This window comes from Balaenoptera musculus, chromosome 12 (assembly GCF_009873245.2).
Source record: "Balaenoptera musculus isolate JJ_BM4_2016_0621 chromosome 12, mBalMus1.pri.v3, whole genome shotgun sequence".
NCBI lineage: Eukaryota > Metazoa > Chordata > Mammalia > Artiodactyla > Balaenopteridae > Balaenoptera > Balaenoptera musculus.
Window position 1 is genome coordinate 18,679,166 of NC_045796.1, and position 16,623 is coordinate 18,695,788.

Genomic DNA, 16,623 nt, shown 5'->3' on the forward strand with positions numbered 1-16,623 from the left:
ACTCTTTTCTAATTGGTTTGTAAGAGTTCTTTGCATTCTAAGGAAATTAGCTCTTGATCTGCCACATGTACCTTCCCATTTGTTGGTGGGGAAGTTGTTTATGGTGCATTATACAGATGATTTAAAGTGTTCCATGTATGATTTTCTTAAATCTCTTCATTTACAATTTTTTAGGTAGTTTCATAATGCTTACTCTAAGTCCAGTGTAGCTATCTCCCTCCTCTCACACTTAGTACAAGCAGTATGTAATAATATGTAATGGTTAAAAGTGCTACTTCTGGAACTAAACTGTCTGTTTAAATCTCAGCTCTGGCTTTACTTTCTGTATGACCTTGGATAAGGTGCTTAATCTCTCTATGCCTAGCTTCTGCATCTATAACATGGAGACAGAGTGATAAATATCTATTTTCAGACAATTATTGAATTAATTAATATTTGCAAAACACTGGGGCCAGTGCCTGGCACACAGACTACCATTAGTAAGAATTACCTAGTATTATTGTCATTATCATCAAATAATCATTATCACCCATTGAGCTAATTTACTTTGCTTATTGTTTTCCTCATGAAAATGTAACCTCCATGAGGGCAAGGGTTTTTGTCCACTTTGTTCACTGCTGTATCCAAAACAGTGCCTCATTGGTGAATGAATGAATTAACAGAAATGTATGTTATGTTAACCATTGTCTAGCTTACTAACGTTTAGATTTTTCAGCGCTAAACTGTTTTGGGTAATCTTAGTTTTTCAGCTAAGTGACAGTAACCAGAGATTAAAACTTTGCCCTGAATAGAACTATATACCCATACATTCATTGCTCTAATCTCTTGGCTTACTGTGATTATTGACTGTGGTCAGGAAAGTATATTTAATTTTCTTCTACTTTTCATCACATATAGTGAATAAACAGAATATATCTCTTCTCATCTGTATTTTGAAATACAACATACAACTGAATATAAAATACTAAGAAGAAGGGTGAAGAGTCTAACAACTTATACTCCTATAGAGTGAGAGGCCTGGGCCAGGTATTTTATATGCAGTATTTCAAGAATAGTCTGACAAGTTTGTTTTTACATATAGCCAACTTAAAAAAAAAAAGACAAGTATTATGAATGTAAGAACCATGAACAGGAAGATGCTGAGTTACATTACAGAATAAAATTTCCATGGAGATACCAAGTAGGTATTGCCAGGTAGGTGATCAGCTTATTGGACAAACTGTTAACGTATTGAATAACACCATGGCATTTAGGTAGGTTTGTCCTCAAAAGGCAACTATGTGTTTGTTCAGCGGCCTTGTAAATGGCCTGTACTTCTTTTCTAAATTTAGGAGAAAAAAAAAATACAGTGAAAAAAACATGGATAAAAATAAATGGATAGTTTAAAAAGAATACCAAGGTAATATTCTTTTTCATAATAATAAAGGTTTCCATAATTCAGCAATAAATGCATATATATATATATTTTTTTCTTATTTTATGTGCTGTTTTTAAAAAATCTTATTTTATGTGCAGTTTGCCAGGCAGGAATCACCTGACGTAGGAATCCCACAGGCTATATATTTTTTTCATTGTAATGCCCCAAATCTTGAGGCGTAAATATTAATGAAATAGTTTACAAGGAAAAAACCAGTCTTAAATACAATGATAAAATTAAATATTTTAATCCTAGATGGTGAAAATTGTAAAAATTCAAAGGTTTCGTTGGCATTTGGAATTATACTAAAAGTTCTAGGGATCTAGATTATTTCTAGGTAATGTGTGAATTAAGTTTTATTCCATTACTTTAAGAGGAATTTAAGAAGAATTTCTTGAACGATGATGCTGGGTGTTATCCAAGACTGTAACTTGTGCAGGCACCTAGGTGAGGAAGGTGTTAGTCTGAACGTTTTATAACCTTGATGGTGATTTGCAAGGGGCTATAGACACCTTAGGAACGCGTGTCTGCTTCCTGATTCTGATCAACCTCCCAAGGCTGGCCCTGATAACAGCTTTGGCTGAAGCTGTGTTTCCAGGTGAAACGTTCTGTATTTTTTCTACCCAAAAAGCCATTTGTATAACGAACTTGCTCAACTCAGTTCCATAATACTACCCATTTATTCACTCAAATAGTTTTTGAGCACCTGTACGCCTGAGAATAAAATGGTGCTCTCATGCCTAGTCTAGACAGACAGTAAACACATTGTGACAAGTATTGTGAAGAAAATAAAGCAAGGTTGAGTGATGTGCTGAACATAAGGGAGGGGCTAGAGGGGTTACTGTAAAATAGAGCAGTCAGGAAAGGCCCCTACAGTAACGACAGATGAACCGGAACCAGAATGAAGAGGAGCCAGCCATTCAAAGATCTTGGGGTTGGGGGAGAAGGATATACATTCCAGGCTGCAGGAATAACCACTGCAAAGCCCTCAAGTCAAGAATGAGCTTGGAATATCTGAGGAACTAAAAGGTCAGCACGGTTGCAACACAGGGAGTAAAGCAATACGTGGTAATAGATGCCATGACCCCCAAATCGTGCAAACATATCCTGTTACACCGTTAGGATCTCAAGAACCTGTCTCCTCTATTTCATCTTCACAATTTCTGTAGTTCTGACCCTAATAACCTGCAGCTTATATTATTACAATCGCATTTAGTTGTTCATTGCCTGAGATGTACTTCCCCCTCATTTTTTTGGTTCCTCCTTTAAAACTCAGTCCAATCATTATCTTCTACAAAAAACCTTTCCTGACTCATCCTCTCCCCCTGAGTTGGGTACCCTTCCTGTGTTCCTAAGCACCCTCTTCTCAACATTTCCACACCGAATTGTCATTGTTTATCTACTTTCCGTTTGTATTGTGAGCTCCTTCAGGACACAGTATGGTATTTTACCTCGGCACTCAGACCAGTTAGCAGAATGGAACCATTCATGCATCACACTTTGAGTAGTGGAGCACAGAAAGTTGAGCCTCCTAGTGATTGGTACTACTTGACTTAGCCTTGACTTAGTGTCATTAAGGATCTCACTACAAGGCCCCACACCCCTCACACGCTATAGACTTCAATCAGAAAGCATGGAACTCTTTGGCTGGGCGTGGCTGGGTAGACAGACTGATTCCAAGAACAAGTTTACTGCTTAGTTATGAGAACTTTTCATCACAGTACTATTTGAGTGAACAGAGAAACACCTGGGTACCATAAGAATAAATCACTATGATAATGAAGTATTTTACTAGTATGATGATGGTGATACTCCAGTATCTTTCTAGTTCAGATCTGTACCTTTGCCAATTTTAAGAGGACCCTCTGGAACTAGGGGAGCCACCTCCAGACCATGTTTCACTAGTGACTAACCCTAAGACCCTTTTGCTAATTCAGATAAAAAGATATGAGTTTGGGGGGCTTCCCTGGTGGCACAGTGGTTGAGAGTCTGCCTGCTAATGCAGAGGACGCAGGTTCGAGCCCTGGTCTGGGAGGATCCCACATGCCACAGAGCGGATGGGCCCATGAGCCACAACTACTGAGCCTGCGCGTCTGGAGCCTGTGCTCCGCAACAAGAGAGGCCGCGATAGTGAGAGGCCCGCGCACCGCGATGAAGAGCGGCCCCCGCTTGCCGCAACTAGAGAAAGCCCTCGCACAGAAACGAAGACCCAGCACAGCCAAAAATAAATAAATAAATTAATTAAAAAAAAAAAAAAAAGATATGAGTTTGGGGTAAGAATAAAGAAACATAACATATTTAAACAAGTTCCTGTTCATTTACTGCCCAATTTAACAATGATAATACAGCTTTGGTAAAGTGGATTTGTATATTACAGTATTTGCATAAAATATAAGATTCTAATATAATTTTATGTTAAATGTTTTATTATTTTTGTTATGTTAGATTGTTATGAGTAATCGGACTTCATACATATCCTTTAAGGTATCAAAAATACGGAACCTCAAAATATTTCCTTTCAGATAACTCCTCTAAACACCCACATATCACACAACAGTGATGCTCAGAGTGTGGTCTGTGACTGCTGGGGGTTCCCAGGACCTTTTCCAAAAAATCACTAAGGGTAAAACAAAACCATTTTCATTGTGATATAAAGACATCACTCACCTTTTTACTATGTTGATATTTGCACTGATGGCACAAAAGTAACAGTAGGTGAATAAAACTCCTGGCACCTCAGCATGAATCAAAGCAGTGGCACCAAACAGCACTAGTTATTTGTATTTTTTATTGCCACACGTTAAAGAGGTGTTTTCCTCTCACTTTAAAATGTCCTTGATGAAGCAGTAAAATGACTAATTTAAAATTTTTCATATTGACCTTTGGGCTTAAGTTTATTAAAAGGGGTTCTATTAGTAGCATGTAAAGAAATGTCTTTTTAATACTGTGCTGAGAAAATGGGAGGTATACATAAAGCACTGCTTCTGTATACTGAATTGGACAGTTATTTCTAGAAAAGCGCTTGTACTACTGTTTGAGTTATGAACTGAATTGCTATTATTTTTGCTTAAAGGATGACTGACAAACTGTCATTAGTTAGGTTTGGGTAACTGATAGTCGTTTTCTCAAAAATGAATCAAATGAGTCTGTTATTTTAAGAAAAACAATTGAGATTATTTGGTTACAATGATAAAATCTAGCCTTTCAGGTAAAAATATCAAGAGTTTGGAAAACTTTTATCTGTCATGCTGAGCTTCACAGCTTCCCAATACTTAAAGACTTTCCTGATGAGATCAGTGGTAATATTAACAATTAAAAAATATATTACATAATAAAATGTATCAACACTAGAAGATATGAATGATTCACTGAATCAGTATTTTCCAAAATAAAACAATTCCACTCATTTTTTTTAGAATTTTAAAGTTATTTTAAAATATATTTTTATGTTAACATGCAAAGGGTTTTTATTATTTTCAAGTAAAGTAATACATATTTTAAAAATTCTAACCTTTATTTCTAATATGGTAAATATCAATAGATAAAACCCATATAAATAAATTTCTTTGGGATTTTCCATAATTAAAAGTGTAAAGGATCCTTAGATTAGTTTGTGGACTGTTTGTATACACCTAAAAATTAAGCCCACACAAAAGAAAATATGCTATGACAGGTTTTCATTTTAATAAAGGTTATAACAATTAATTGGTTATTGTAATTATTGAGATTATATAATTATATAAAAGGGTATTATAATTAATAAAGGTATTAATAGTGGGCTTGAGTTTGTTAAAGGGGGTTCTATTTGTACAACGCAAAGAAATAAAGTAGCGTTCTTTTCTAAATTATCAACTTTTGACCATCAGTATAGTGATATTTATCAAAGTCCTATGATTTCTCTTTATACTAGACAAATTTTAATGTCTCCCTTAATTATTTAAGAATTTTTAAGAGTTATTTAGCATCAGTCCTCTAACATGTGAAATCCTCACTTAAATGACTGGCTTACAAGCCACAGATTTGGAGATAAGGGCAGAAGAAGAATTCATGAATCTAAACTTTTTAAGGTAGTCTTTGACATATGCAATTAATTTGTGATTAAATGGACCATAATGATTAATTATGAAAGGGAAAAAAGATCTCAGAACACCTTCCCTACCTCGGATGCAGAAATTTGCTTAAGTGCTCCTATGAACTGAATATTTCATGAACCTTAATAACTTTAGAAGAATTACAGTACTCTCTTGTAGCCCAAAAGGCTGATGATCATAACAAAAGCTAGTATGATGAAGTTGCCATGTCTATGGCAACATAACTTTTCTCTACCTGTGCTTTGCAGGACAGAGCATCAAGTGTAGTGTGAAGTTAAACTAGAAGGCAAAACAAACAGTAAGCATCAACATGGTAAATTAATGAGATAAAGATACAGAGTTTAGTAGACTTATCCTAACCTTACAAATTCTACAAAACTTATGCTTTGGTATTTCAATCTGTTACAGTTTTTATATACAGATTGGTTAGGATGCATAAGATTTATAAGGATATAGCAGCAATTCATATTAGTGTATTACTCTGGTTCTTTCTAGAATCAATACACATAGGAGAATTTAACTATGTAACAATTAGGCTTTCTTTTTTCTCAAAAAGAAATCTAAACTTTTTAATGTAATCTTTGCCATATGGAATTAATTTTTGATTAAATGGACCATATATGAGGGTTCACAGAGTTACAAGTATGATTTCAAAGCTTGTTTATAAAAGAACATTTAAATGTCATTTATTGCAGAAAAAGCCTTACATGGATTTGATTCTCGTCCTCTAGAAAAATATAATCTAAATTATATAAGCTGATATCAATATATATTATAAACATCTAAGTAAAAGTACTAGAATAATCAGTGAACTATCACTAAGATATTTAGTCTATGTACAGATCTCAAGTGTAAGCATTTTAGGGATGGGACAAAATGTAGATTAGGATGTATAATGATGGAAAATATACCCTTACATTAGCTCGAACAATCCATAAAGCTTTAAGGATGCACCAGAGAACCAAGTTAGAGATGGAGGAGGCATGGCTCTAAAAGAAGAAACTGAAGGAAAGCTCAGAATGAGCTTCAGTAGTAGGTAAAGTAGAATGAATCAATTAGAGGCAGTATAAGAAGGGGATATCTGAATAGCCATAACAAATAAGAACAATTTTGAAAACAATTAGGTTTGAAATAAAGCTGTACATTTTAATAAATAATACATATTCAAAACTATAGAAAAGCATATGAATAATTTCTGGTCCCCGTCAAAACATAAAAGCTTAGCTGGACAATTGCTTACAAAAAATTAAATTAGAAAGTTTCTATGAATCATTGCTGCTTTGCCTGCAGATAAAAACAAATTTAACTTCAACCCCAATTATGACAGCAGGCTGCCTTTCCATTAACAGCAGTCATTTAGGAGTTCAAATTATGGTGAGAGAATTTAAGATAAATCTAAAGCATAAATGCTGATTTTTAAGGTAGTGAATTAATAAAACAAAAAAAGTCATCCCACATTGATGAGACGGATGAAACTACTATATTTTATACTCAGTTCTTTAAAGTATACTTTCAAAAAGCAATGTGGCAATTTGTCAAGATTTATAAAAATATTTTATCTTCAAAATTTCACCACTGGAAACTTACTGTAATTGTAAAATAGTAAAAATCTTCTGTTGAATCCTCTGTAATATCAGGAGAAATATGCTCACTACTGTATTAATTATATTATAAACCTGATTATAATATTAAAAAACTAAGTGTTCAGAAAAAGGGAGGTATGACTGAGTAAACTACACAACCCTTGAAACTAATTTAAAAAATTGATAAAAACTATAATACTTTAGACCTACTAAGTAGGAAAAAAAATACCAAACTGAATATGCTCTAAGAATATAATTAAGTGAAAATGGATATGTATTTGAAAAAAGACTTAGGGGAAATGAACAAATGAAAAAAATTATTTTAGAATAGTGGAATTACAACAGTATTTGCAACTAATCAAACTTTTTAAAAAGTGCATTTTTCATGTGAAATACCATGAAAATAGTTTGCCAATTTTTAATGTCATTTCCGTATTGGTCATTACACTTTGTATTAAAGTACTGTTAAAATGTAGCTTACGCTGAAAATTTTTCTGCTTCCTAGGCCACTCAAGAAAAACTATACAAATCAAGTCAGGATATTATTATGATTCATCCATTTGACAAGCATTTTACTGAGCACTTAATATGTTCTGGTCACTGCAGCAGCGGCCAAGAATTCTTGTTTTCCATCATTTAATTTCCCCGGCTTCACTGCATCCTTTAGCCAGCACACTCCCCTCTACCACACGTTTTATTCTTGTCATCTACTTCAATGTTCCATTTCAGGACCTAAAACCTAATCTTAATCCTAAGATTATTGGTTCTGTGGCCAAAAAATTTTTCCAGAAGAATGGATCATATAATCATATGACAATGCTTTCAATATTTAAGAAAGTTATCTTCTCTATCTGTACACTTTGGGTTCAACATGAGAAATCCACTCTAAAACTTTCTTCTAAAATTATTTCATTTTCAGTCATGTACCACAATGTTCACTGCAGCTCTATTTACAATAGCCAGGACATGGAAGCAACCTAAGTGCACATCGACAGATGAATGGATAAAGAAGATGCGGCACATATACACAATGGAATATTACTTGGCCATAAAAAGAAACGAAATTGAGTTATTTGTGGTGAGGTGGATGGACCGAGAGTCTGTCACACAGAGTGAAGTAAGTCAGAAAGAGAAAAACAAATACAGTATGGCAACACATATATATGGAATCTAAAAAAAAAAGAAAAATGGTTCTGAAGAACCTAGGGGCAGGGCAGGAATAAAGACGCAGACATAGAGAATGGACTTGAGGACACGGGGAAGGGGAAGGGTAAGCTAGGAGGAAGTGACAGAGTGGCATGGACATATATACACTACCAAACGTAAAACAGATAGCTAGTGGGAAGCAGCTGCATCGCACAGGGAGATCAGCTCGGTGCTCTGTGTCCACCTAGAGGGGTGGGATAGGGAGGGTGGGAGGGAGATGCAAGAGGGAAGAGATATGGGGATATATGTATATGTATAACTGATTCACTTTGTTATAAAGCAGAAACTAACACACCATTGTAAAGCAATTATACTCCAATAAAGATGTTAAAAAAATAATAACGTAAAAAAAAATAAAAAAATTATTTCATTTTCAGTGTCTCCTATTTCAAAGGCTCTTTCTTTTCTGCCAATACTCATATGGAGGTCTTCCCTAATTTAAAGTAAAAATTAAAATCTGCATCTTACTCTTGATGACATATAACTGCTACTCATATATACTGGTGAATTCACTAAATACATGTTCTAAGTGAGTATTTTCTATTGTGAATCCACCCATTTCTTTTTCTTTCTTAAATTTAATGTCCCTATATCCTGGCTCATGTTTGAAATGATGCTAATAAAGTACCCTTACAAATTAATCCTTCCTACAATATATATCTCCTAATTTTTCTTCTGTTATCATTCTAATCCATCTTTCTACAGAAGTAAACAATGCTTCCTTACGCTCTCCTACAAACACTTCAAGAACCTGATATCCTAGGTTTCCTTTTTTCTCCCCCTGTTCAGAGTCTACTAGCCTTCCTTTCTACATCTTTATTTTAGTGTCTTCCAGGATAAAATACCAGTGCTGGGAGCCTTGGTGCTAAAGGGTTCTGAGCTGTCAGAGAACCATTCTGTATGTGCTTCTTTGTCTTATACTCAGGAAACATCACCTCCATTCTAGTAACCACTACTGGTTAAATATATTTCAAGGGCTTGATACACGTTTACTTTCAAACAAAATTAACAAGTAAAACTTGCTAATGATATAAAAATGGATTTGTACATCAGTAGACTTAATTAAATATGAGATATCAATTATATTTCAGCAGTAATGAATTGTCTATATATATACACTAATATGTATAAAATGGATAACTAATAAGAACCTGCTGTATAAAAAAATAAATAAAATAAAATTCAAAAAAAAAACTAATATAGAGAGAAGCTTAAAAATAGAGGAATCTTAGTACTTTAAATTGATAGAAGCCACGGACAAAAAACCCAATCTTGAGCATATACTTATGTAGCTACTAAATGAAGTATTCTGATGTCAGAAGACAGAGTTATCAATCTAGTAGTCTCACTTTTCTAGCTACACAGGATTATACCATAATAGTGTTCGTTAAGGCACTGCACGTCAAATGTTATCTTAAAATCAACAAAGTGAACAATAATTTATCCCAGTTAGGTACAAGGTTTGAAGAGTAAGACTGGGAGAAAATGTTCAACTTTTGAGACAATGAATATAATACAGATAAATCTGGGGTGGGTCATAAGAATGTCTCTGAAGATAGTGATACAATGAGAATTAGCCAATTTGAGGTTGAAACTTGCTGACCAACATGGTAAAAGTAACATGAAAACAGGGAAGGTTATCTGATGATGCATGTGAAATTTTAAGAGACTCAAAGAGGTCTTTTCTCATTAGGTACAATTAAATGTAAATCTGCTCGTGGATTTTTCCTAAACAGTGAGTATAAGACCAAGTGCCATGACCACAAAGGGATACCATAAAATCAAACGTAGGAATCATCAAATTAGAATTAAATATGCATCCTGGAAGCAATCTGTGAAACTCTCTAGTCCTGAGTAGCTAGGGTTACTTGCATTAAGTTATCCAGCCTGTTAGAGACACAGACAGATCTCTCATCTCACATTAGTGTGATTACTTGTACTGAGTATGATTTAATATTAAATTTAAAAAGATGACCTGATAAACTAGCAAATATAAAAGAGAATACAGTTCTTGGTGAACTGAGTGACTTGTGAATCATTAGGATAATCCCATCCTAACCCAGGCTGTTTGTGATACTGCCTAGTACACTGATTAAGAGCTCCAGCTCTGGAGTCAACCTGGGCTCAAATTCCAGCTCTGTTACTTCATGAGGCGAGTTACTTAAGCTCTCCATGACTCATTATCTATAATCCTAAAAGGAGACAATAAAAGTACCCAAGTCACAGTGCTGTTATGAGAATTATGAAAGATAATGCATTCCAATTGCATAGCAGAATACCTGGCAAGTAATGGATGTTCACTTTAGCTACTAATTCTTTTCTTCTTGGTGCTTGAAAGCCAAGCCATCTAAGTAAGGGTCTTGAGTTCAAGATATAAGATGCTACTTTTGTCTCAACTAAGAATATAAGAACTGCTAAGACAAAAGGAAACCACTTGTGATTCTGAATGTGGTTTCTCTTCTTGCTGCTATGGCTTAGCAAGAATTGAGATGGATGAGAGAGATGGATAAGCAGACGGAACATCTGCTGAACAATACTTTGGTGGCAAGAGTTCAGAGAAAAGCAGAGGCTCCATGAATGAGAAAATACAAACATACTTATTGATGTAAAGACTATTACCAAACCTGTGATCCCAAAACATTGTCGTCAATGATCAACATATCTGTAAATGAATTGAAGGTGAGTTTCTTCATCTGCAGTTTCAGCAAGCAGCTTAGCAGAGCAATTGTTGCTGGGAGATCTGCAGGTATGAGTGTAATCTTGGGGATTGGTGGTTAATGTGAACAGAGAGCGGGCAGTAGTAGAGTACAGGTAAGAGTACAGACTTAATTAAATCTGGGCTCTTCTGCTTATGAGCTGTATGAGTTTGGGCAAGTTACTCAACCTTTCTTCTTCAGTTTCCTCATCTATGAGATAATACCTGCCTCATGGGGTTGTTGCTAAGATTAAATAAATACGCATAAAGCACTTTGGCAGCACACACATAGCAGGCCCAGCACAAGTGTTAACAGATACAGTTATTTAAGAACAATCTACAGTCAAGAAGGATAAAAATCATAGAAAGTGAGCCCGTGTTCTGGAGAAATAACTTTGTGCACAGGGGAGTTTTGGGGCTTCTGAGAGTTAGGATTCTCTCATCAGAAACACGACACCGGTAGCAGTGGGGGAAACTCAATGGTAGCAAGTTTGTGAGGATTATTGAAATAGATCTTTAGATATTTTCATGAATATCATGAATGTACCCTGAGTTTTTACTGTAATCTGGTTTTTTATATTACACAGGTAATCTACCTACAGCTTTTAGCCCACATATAAAATTAAAGAAATCACCATATCTACTCAACTACTTGAAAACAAATTCTGGCACCAGGGGTGGGAGTGGGGTAGAGTAAGTGGATAAACAAACACAAAAGCCCAACAACTTTTCCTTAAAGATTAACTTAACTACATCATGCGTATGTATGTGTGTGACTATCAAGGGTCATCAAACTATGGCCCACTGCCTGTTTTTGTATGGCCTGCAAACTAAGAATGGATTTTACGTTTTTAAATAGTTGAAAAAATCACCCAAAAGAATAATGATACCTGAAAATTATATGAAATTCAAATTTCCAAGTCCGTAAATAAAGTTTTATTGTAACACAGCTGCATTCATTCAATTAAGAGTTGTCTACAGCTGCTTTGGGGCTGTAGTAGCAGAGCTGAATAACTTGCAAGAGACCCATTCTGGTCCTGTACACAAAAGGCTTGTCATAGCATGTGTTATGAAGAAAGGGAGTAAATTAATCTCTTAGCTGTGCTTCTCCAAATGTAACTAAACTGCCATACTTAGCTGTGATCATATTCACCTTTAGGTTCCCTAACAGAGAGGCTTCCCCTCAACCTGGTGGTTCTTTCAAATGGTGCTTTATATAAATTGTTGTATCTTCATAGCAACTCTGAGGTAGGTACTACTCTCATTCCCACCTTACAGAGAAGGGACAAGCACAGAAAGCTGAGTTGATCTGCCGAAGGTAGCACCTGAGTGGACAGCTGAGGCTGATGCAGACGCAGGTGGTCCGGCTCAAGAGCTCACGCTCTAATCACGTTGCTCAAGCGTCACTGGCTGCAGGACTTCACACTTGAGTCATGTTAGATTTTACAAAAAACAGCTTCAACAGAATTGACTTACCATTTAATTTTTGACTCTTTATTAAGAACTGGCCATGTAAAGAATAGCTGCATATCTTTAAGAAAAGTGCTATTAAAATGTAATATTAACTAAGTTGTCACTGTTCCCTATGTAAGGGAAAAATCTTGTCTACCCTGGTGTGATATATACTTTATTAGAAAATAAAAGTTACACAACATCTTGATTCCATTTTTTGTCAGTTTACCTTTAACATTAACAGTAACAGCTAGTTTATCATTAATAGAAAACAGCTAAGTCTTCATGGCTGTGCTTTTCTATACACCAGCCTATCTTCTTCTTCCTTACATTCAATAACACTGTGCTAGGACAATTAGAAGTGAGACAGGTATGCCTCATGCTTTCATCAGTCTGAATATTTAATGGGAAAGGCATGCATTAAACAAATAATTTCACTATTAATGACAAGTATAAGTTTTAGAAAGGAAAAATACAGCATGCTTTGAGAGTATATTACTAGGGGACACAATCTCGTCCACATGGCCAAGACATCCTTAAAAGTAGTGACATCTATGCTGAACTATAAAGGATGAGAGGGAATTCTTTGGCCTTGAATTATTTCTAGGTAAGAGAAGAAAATGTGGAAGATTCTGAGCAGGGAAGGATGGCCCTTCTAATAAAATCTGGTAATTTGCCAACATGAACTGATAGAACACATTCTGCTGGCACCTGCCCGAGACACTTGCTAGGAACAGGAAAGGTTGAGAGCTGCCTAGCTTGCTTAATGGAGGGTGATTCTGCTCTCGATGGGAGGGGTGTTCCATTAGTTCCCAATGTTGGCTATGTGCTAGAATTCTGGGGAGATATCTCAAGGAAACGAGTCATGGAGGGAGAAAAAAAAGAGCTCATTTAATTTACTGAAAATCTTATCCCAGGTGAAAAAAGAAATTAGAAAGCTGGAGAAGACTGTTACCAGAGGGTTATCCTATTGATCTATTTAACAGTACCTACAAATGCATACAAAAGAGCCAGACTTTTTTCATTTCTGATCCTATGAAAGGAAAAATATCACTGCCATACTGAAGAAACCTGGAACTTATAAATATTACCACTATATAGGAGTGAAAACGGGAATAGGTAGAACACAGAGAGGAAAAAAAAAAGTCTTCCTTGTATTTTTGCCTTTGTTGCCAACCATTAGTTGTTAAAATGATTAGATAATTCAGAAGACAGTTAGCACTGTTAGTTTAAATGTTTAGACAATTCATTTTATGTTGTATTATAAACATAGCGTTTTTTCTTCTGGTTCTCCACCCCACCCCGTTTCGCTGTTATGCTTTCCTATTCACATACCTTTGCCATAGAACAACTACAGCAAATAAAAGGCAATTGGTAGTTGGAGGTTTCCCAATAAAAATAAGGGCAACTGTTTATAGAAAGTTCATTATGTACCAGGCACTGTGTGAAATGTTTTGAATACATGATTATCTCACTTAATTCACTACAACAACCTTTTGACCTATTATCACATCTATGTCATAAATGAGGAAACTAAAGCACAAAGAAGTCAAATAACTCTGTGCCAAAGGTCACACAGTGAGGGATGCCACGGTCAATTAAACAGATGCTATTCCTCTTGGAGTTCACTCAACCTTTTGTCTGAACACAGTATATCTTCTGGGTCCCAGAGGAAGGCTAAAGAGGATCAAGGAAAAATAACAGCAATCTTAAGATTCTTCAGCCTACTACCTTTTTTTTGAATGAGAAAAAGGCTGAGTTGAATTAGACTGAGAAAAGAACAGATTGAAAAGGGAAGTAAGCCAGTTATAATAACCAGTGGATATAAGCTGGTATATAAAAAAATGTGCCAGCGGTACTAAACTTTAGTGTGCATCAGAATCTCCTGCAGGTCTAGTAAAAACAGATTGCTGGGCTTCACCCACAGACAGAGTTTCTGATTCAGTGGGTCTGGGGTGAGTTCTGAGAACTTGCATTTCTAACAAGTTCTCGTCTAAGGCTGCTGGCCCAGGGACCGTAATTTGAGAACCACTGCACTATATATACTACATAAATTCACTCTCTTACAACATAGCTCTAGTAAATAAAACCATACACCTTTCCTAGGAAACTAGAACATAAATAAAGGGGCTCCTTCAGAGGTTAAAGAGATGTGGAATTTTCAAAGAAACCTTAAAAAATTTTTTCCTTTATTATATTTTTAAATATAACATTTGATATATACAAAAAAAATATGTAAGATATGTAAATTGTAAAAACCATATAAATCTTATACCTAATTCACAGTGTAAATCAGTCTCTTCAAATATAACTGATGATCTTCTTTTGATATTAAGCTGTACTTATTATTGGAATTGTCAAATATTCTTAAAATAAGATTTAATTTTTGAAGAATACTTATAACTTTCATAATGAACATATATTGTATAAATAGGTTAAATTTTAAATCTTTTTTCTTCACTGCTTATTCCACAATTTTCACTAGTGAATAAACACTACTGCTACTGAAGACTAAGCTAACAGAACATATAAAGTTGGACAAGAAAAATAATTCAAACTTTCCAAGATATATTGTGAAACTACTAAAGACAGAGAGAACACAATGAAATATTTTATCTTAAAATTATCCATTTTAGTTATCTTGTTAAATAAAGAAAGCATAAAATTTATGACTGGGTTAGACCATTCTAAAGTAGGCTTTCAAAAATAAATGATAAGAGAGCCATCAGTGCTACTTCAGTAATTATATACAATGAATACTGTCAATGAAGTAAAATCTTACCCAGGTCTGGTCGTTTTGAATTCCACCTTGAGGATAGGCTTGCATGGTTCTGGCTTCTTCCCATCCTTTAACTGTTTTCCTAAAATATATTTTCCTGCATTAAATTCTAAAATTCTAAGTTACTCTAAACTCTTATACATTGATAGTTTATAAAATGAAATATAATGAAATCCACCATGAAACATTTTAAAGTGGTCTTGAAAGAAGTATTTAACACAAAATAAGATATTTTAAATGATCAATTTATGGTTTGAAATTCAGTGCCAAAAAGTAAATAAAATAACTTGTCAACAACATTTATGTGATAAAATTCTAGTAAGAGAAATTCAGTCTTTCCAATGTTCTTAATTGAAGATAAGCAAAATAGGGTCTCAACTTGCTCAATGAATTCAAGTTTTAAAATAGCTTATTTGAGAAAAATAAATCTAAATCATATCTTCACCCAGAGTGACAGGCTGCAAAATTAAATCCCTATGCTAATAAATTCATTTACATTTATTCTCTTAAAGTAAAATCCATCCATTGCAATGTCCAGAAGACTGCTAAAATAAACCAACCTCTATAAAATGTGTCAGAAACTCATACTGTCAAAGAATTTTGATTATTTTTAAAAAGGTTCATTTCTGTTATCTATTTTTACATGTTCATTGTATTAACAACTCAGAAAAATTAAAGAAAATAAAACACATTATTCCCATTTCTTAGGGATTAATCAGTCTCACCATTATTATACTATTTGTGAAGATCCCAAACACACACCGCTATCCCAACACTTCTTACCCTCTCTCCCAGCTTTTTCCCCCATAGTAACTAGCTCATTCTAATGTAGTTTGTATTTTCTTTTGTCTGTTGTTTGCCTCACCAACAAGAATGTAAATTCCATGAAAGCAAAGGTTTTTAAGTGTGTGTTTTCTGTTGATACATCCATGGTGACAAACATAGTTTGGCACAGAGTGGACACTCAATAACGATTTAATCAGTGAATAAATTAATAATTTTTCTTTAGGATTAATTTCTAGAAAAGAGATACTTAGGTAGAACTGTATTCCAGAAAGGAAGAAGAAAGTGTAGGAGAGTATTTTGCCACACACTTCCTGAACAATGCTCATTTTTTTTTCTGATTTGGTAAGTGGAAAGGGTATCTCATTTTAATTTGTATTGATTTAATCCCTAATGGAAAATTCTTAGGCTTTATGATCATCTGTATTTCTTCTTTCAAAAATAACTTATATCTTTTACCCGTGCTTGTATGTTATCTTCTTTATATTTAAAAATAAATGTAATATTCAAAGGTCATTAACATTGTGCCCATATGTTGCAAATACTCTCCCTAGTGTCACTTGTGATTGATTAAATAAGTCTATCAGTCTTAATCATGTTTCTATTTAAGAAAACTT

General features: G+C 34.5%; 1 protein-coding gene across 4 annotated transcripts in view; it reads right to left on the reverse strand.

The window, feature by feature from the left end:
* The window catches only part of STXBP5 (syntaxin binding protein 5), a 167,646-nt gene that overhangs the window by 74,091 nt on the left and 76,932 nt on the right, over window positions 1-16,623 (reverse strand). For all 4 annotated transcript variants that reach the window (XM_036871184.1, XM_036871186.1, XM_036871185.1 and 1 more), the window contains exon 9: window positions 15,227-15,305. In XM_036871184.1, coding sequence (XP_036727079.1) covers window positions 15,227-15,305 — 79 coding nt within the window. The remainder of the gene's footprint in view (window positions 1-15,226; window positions 15,306-16,623) is intronic.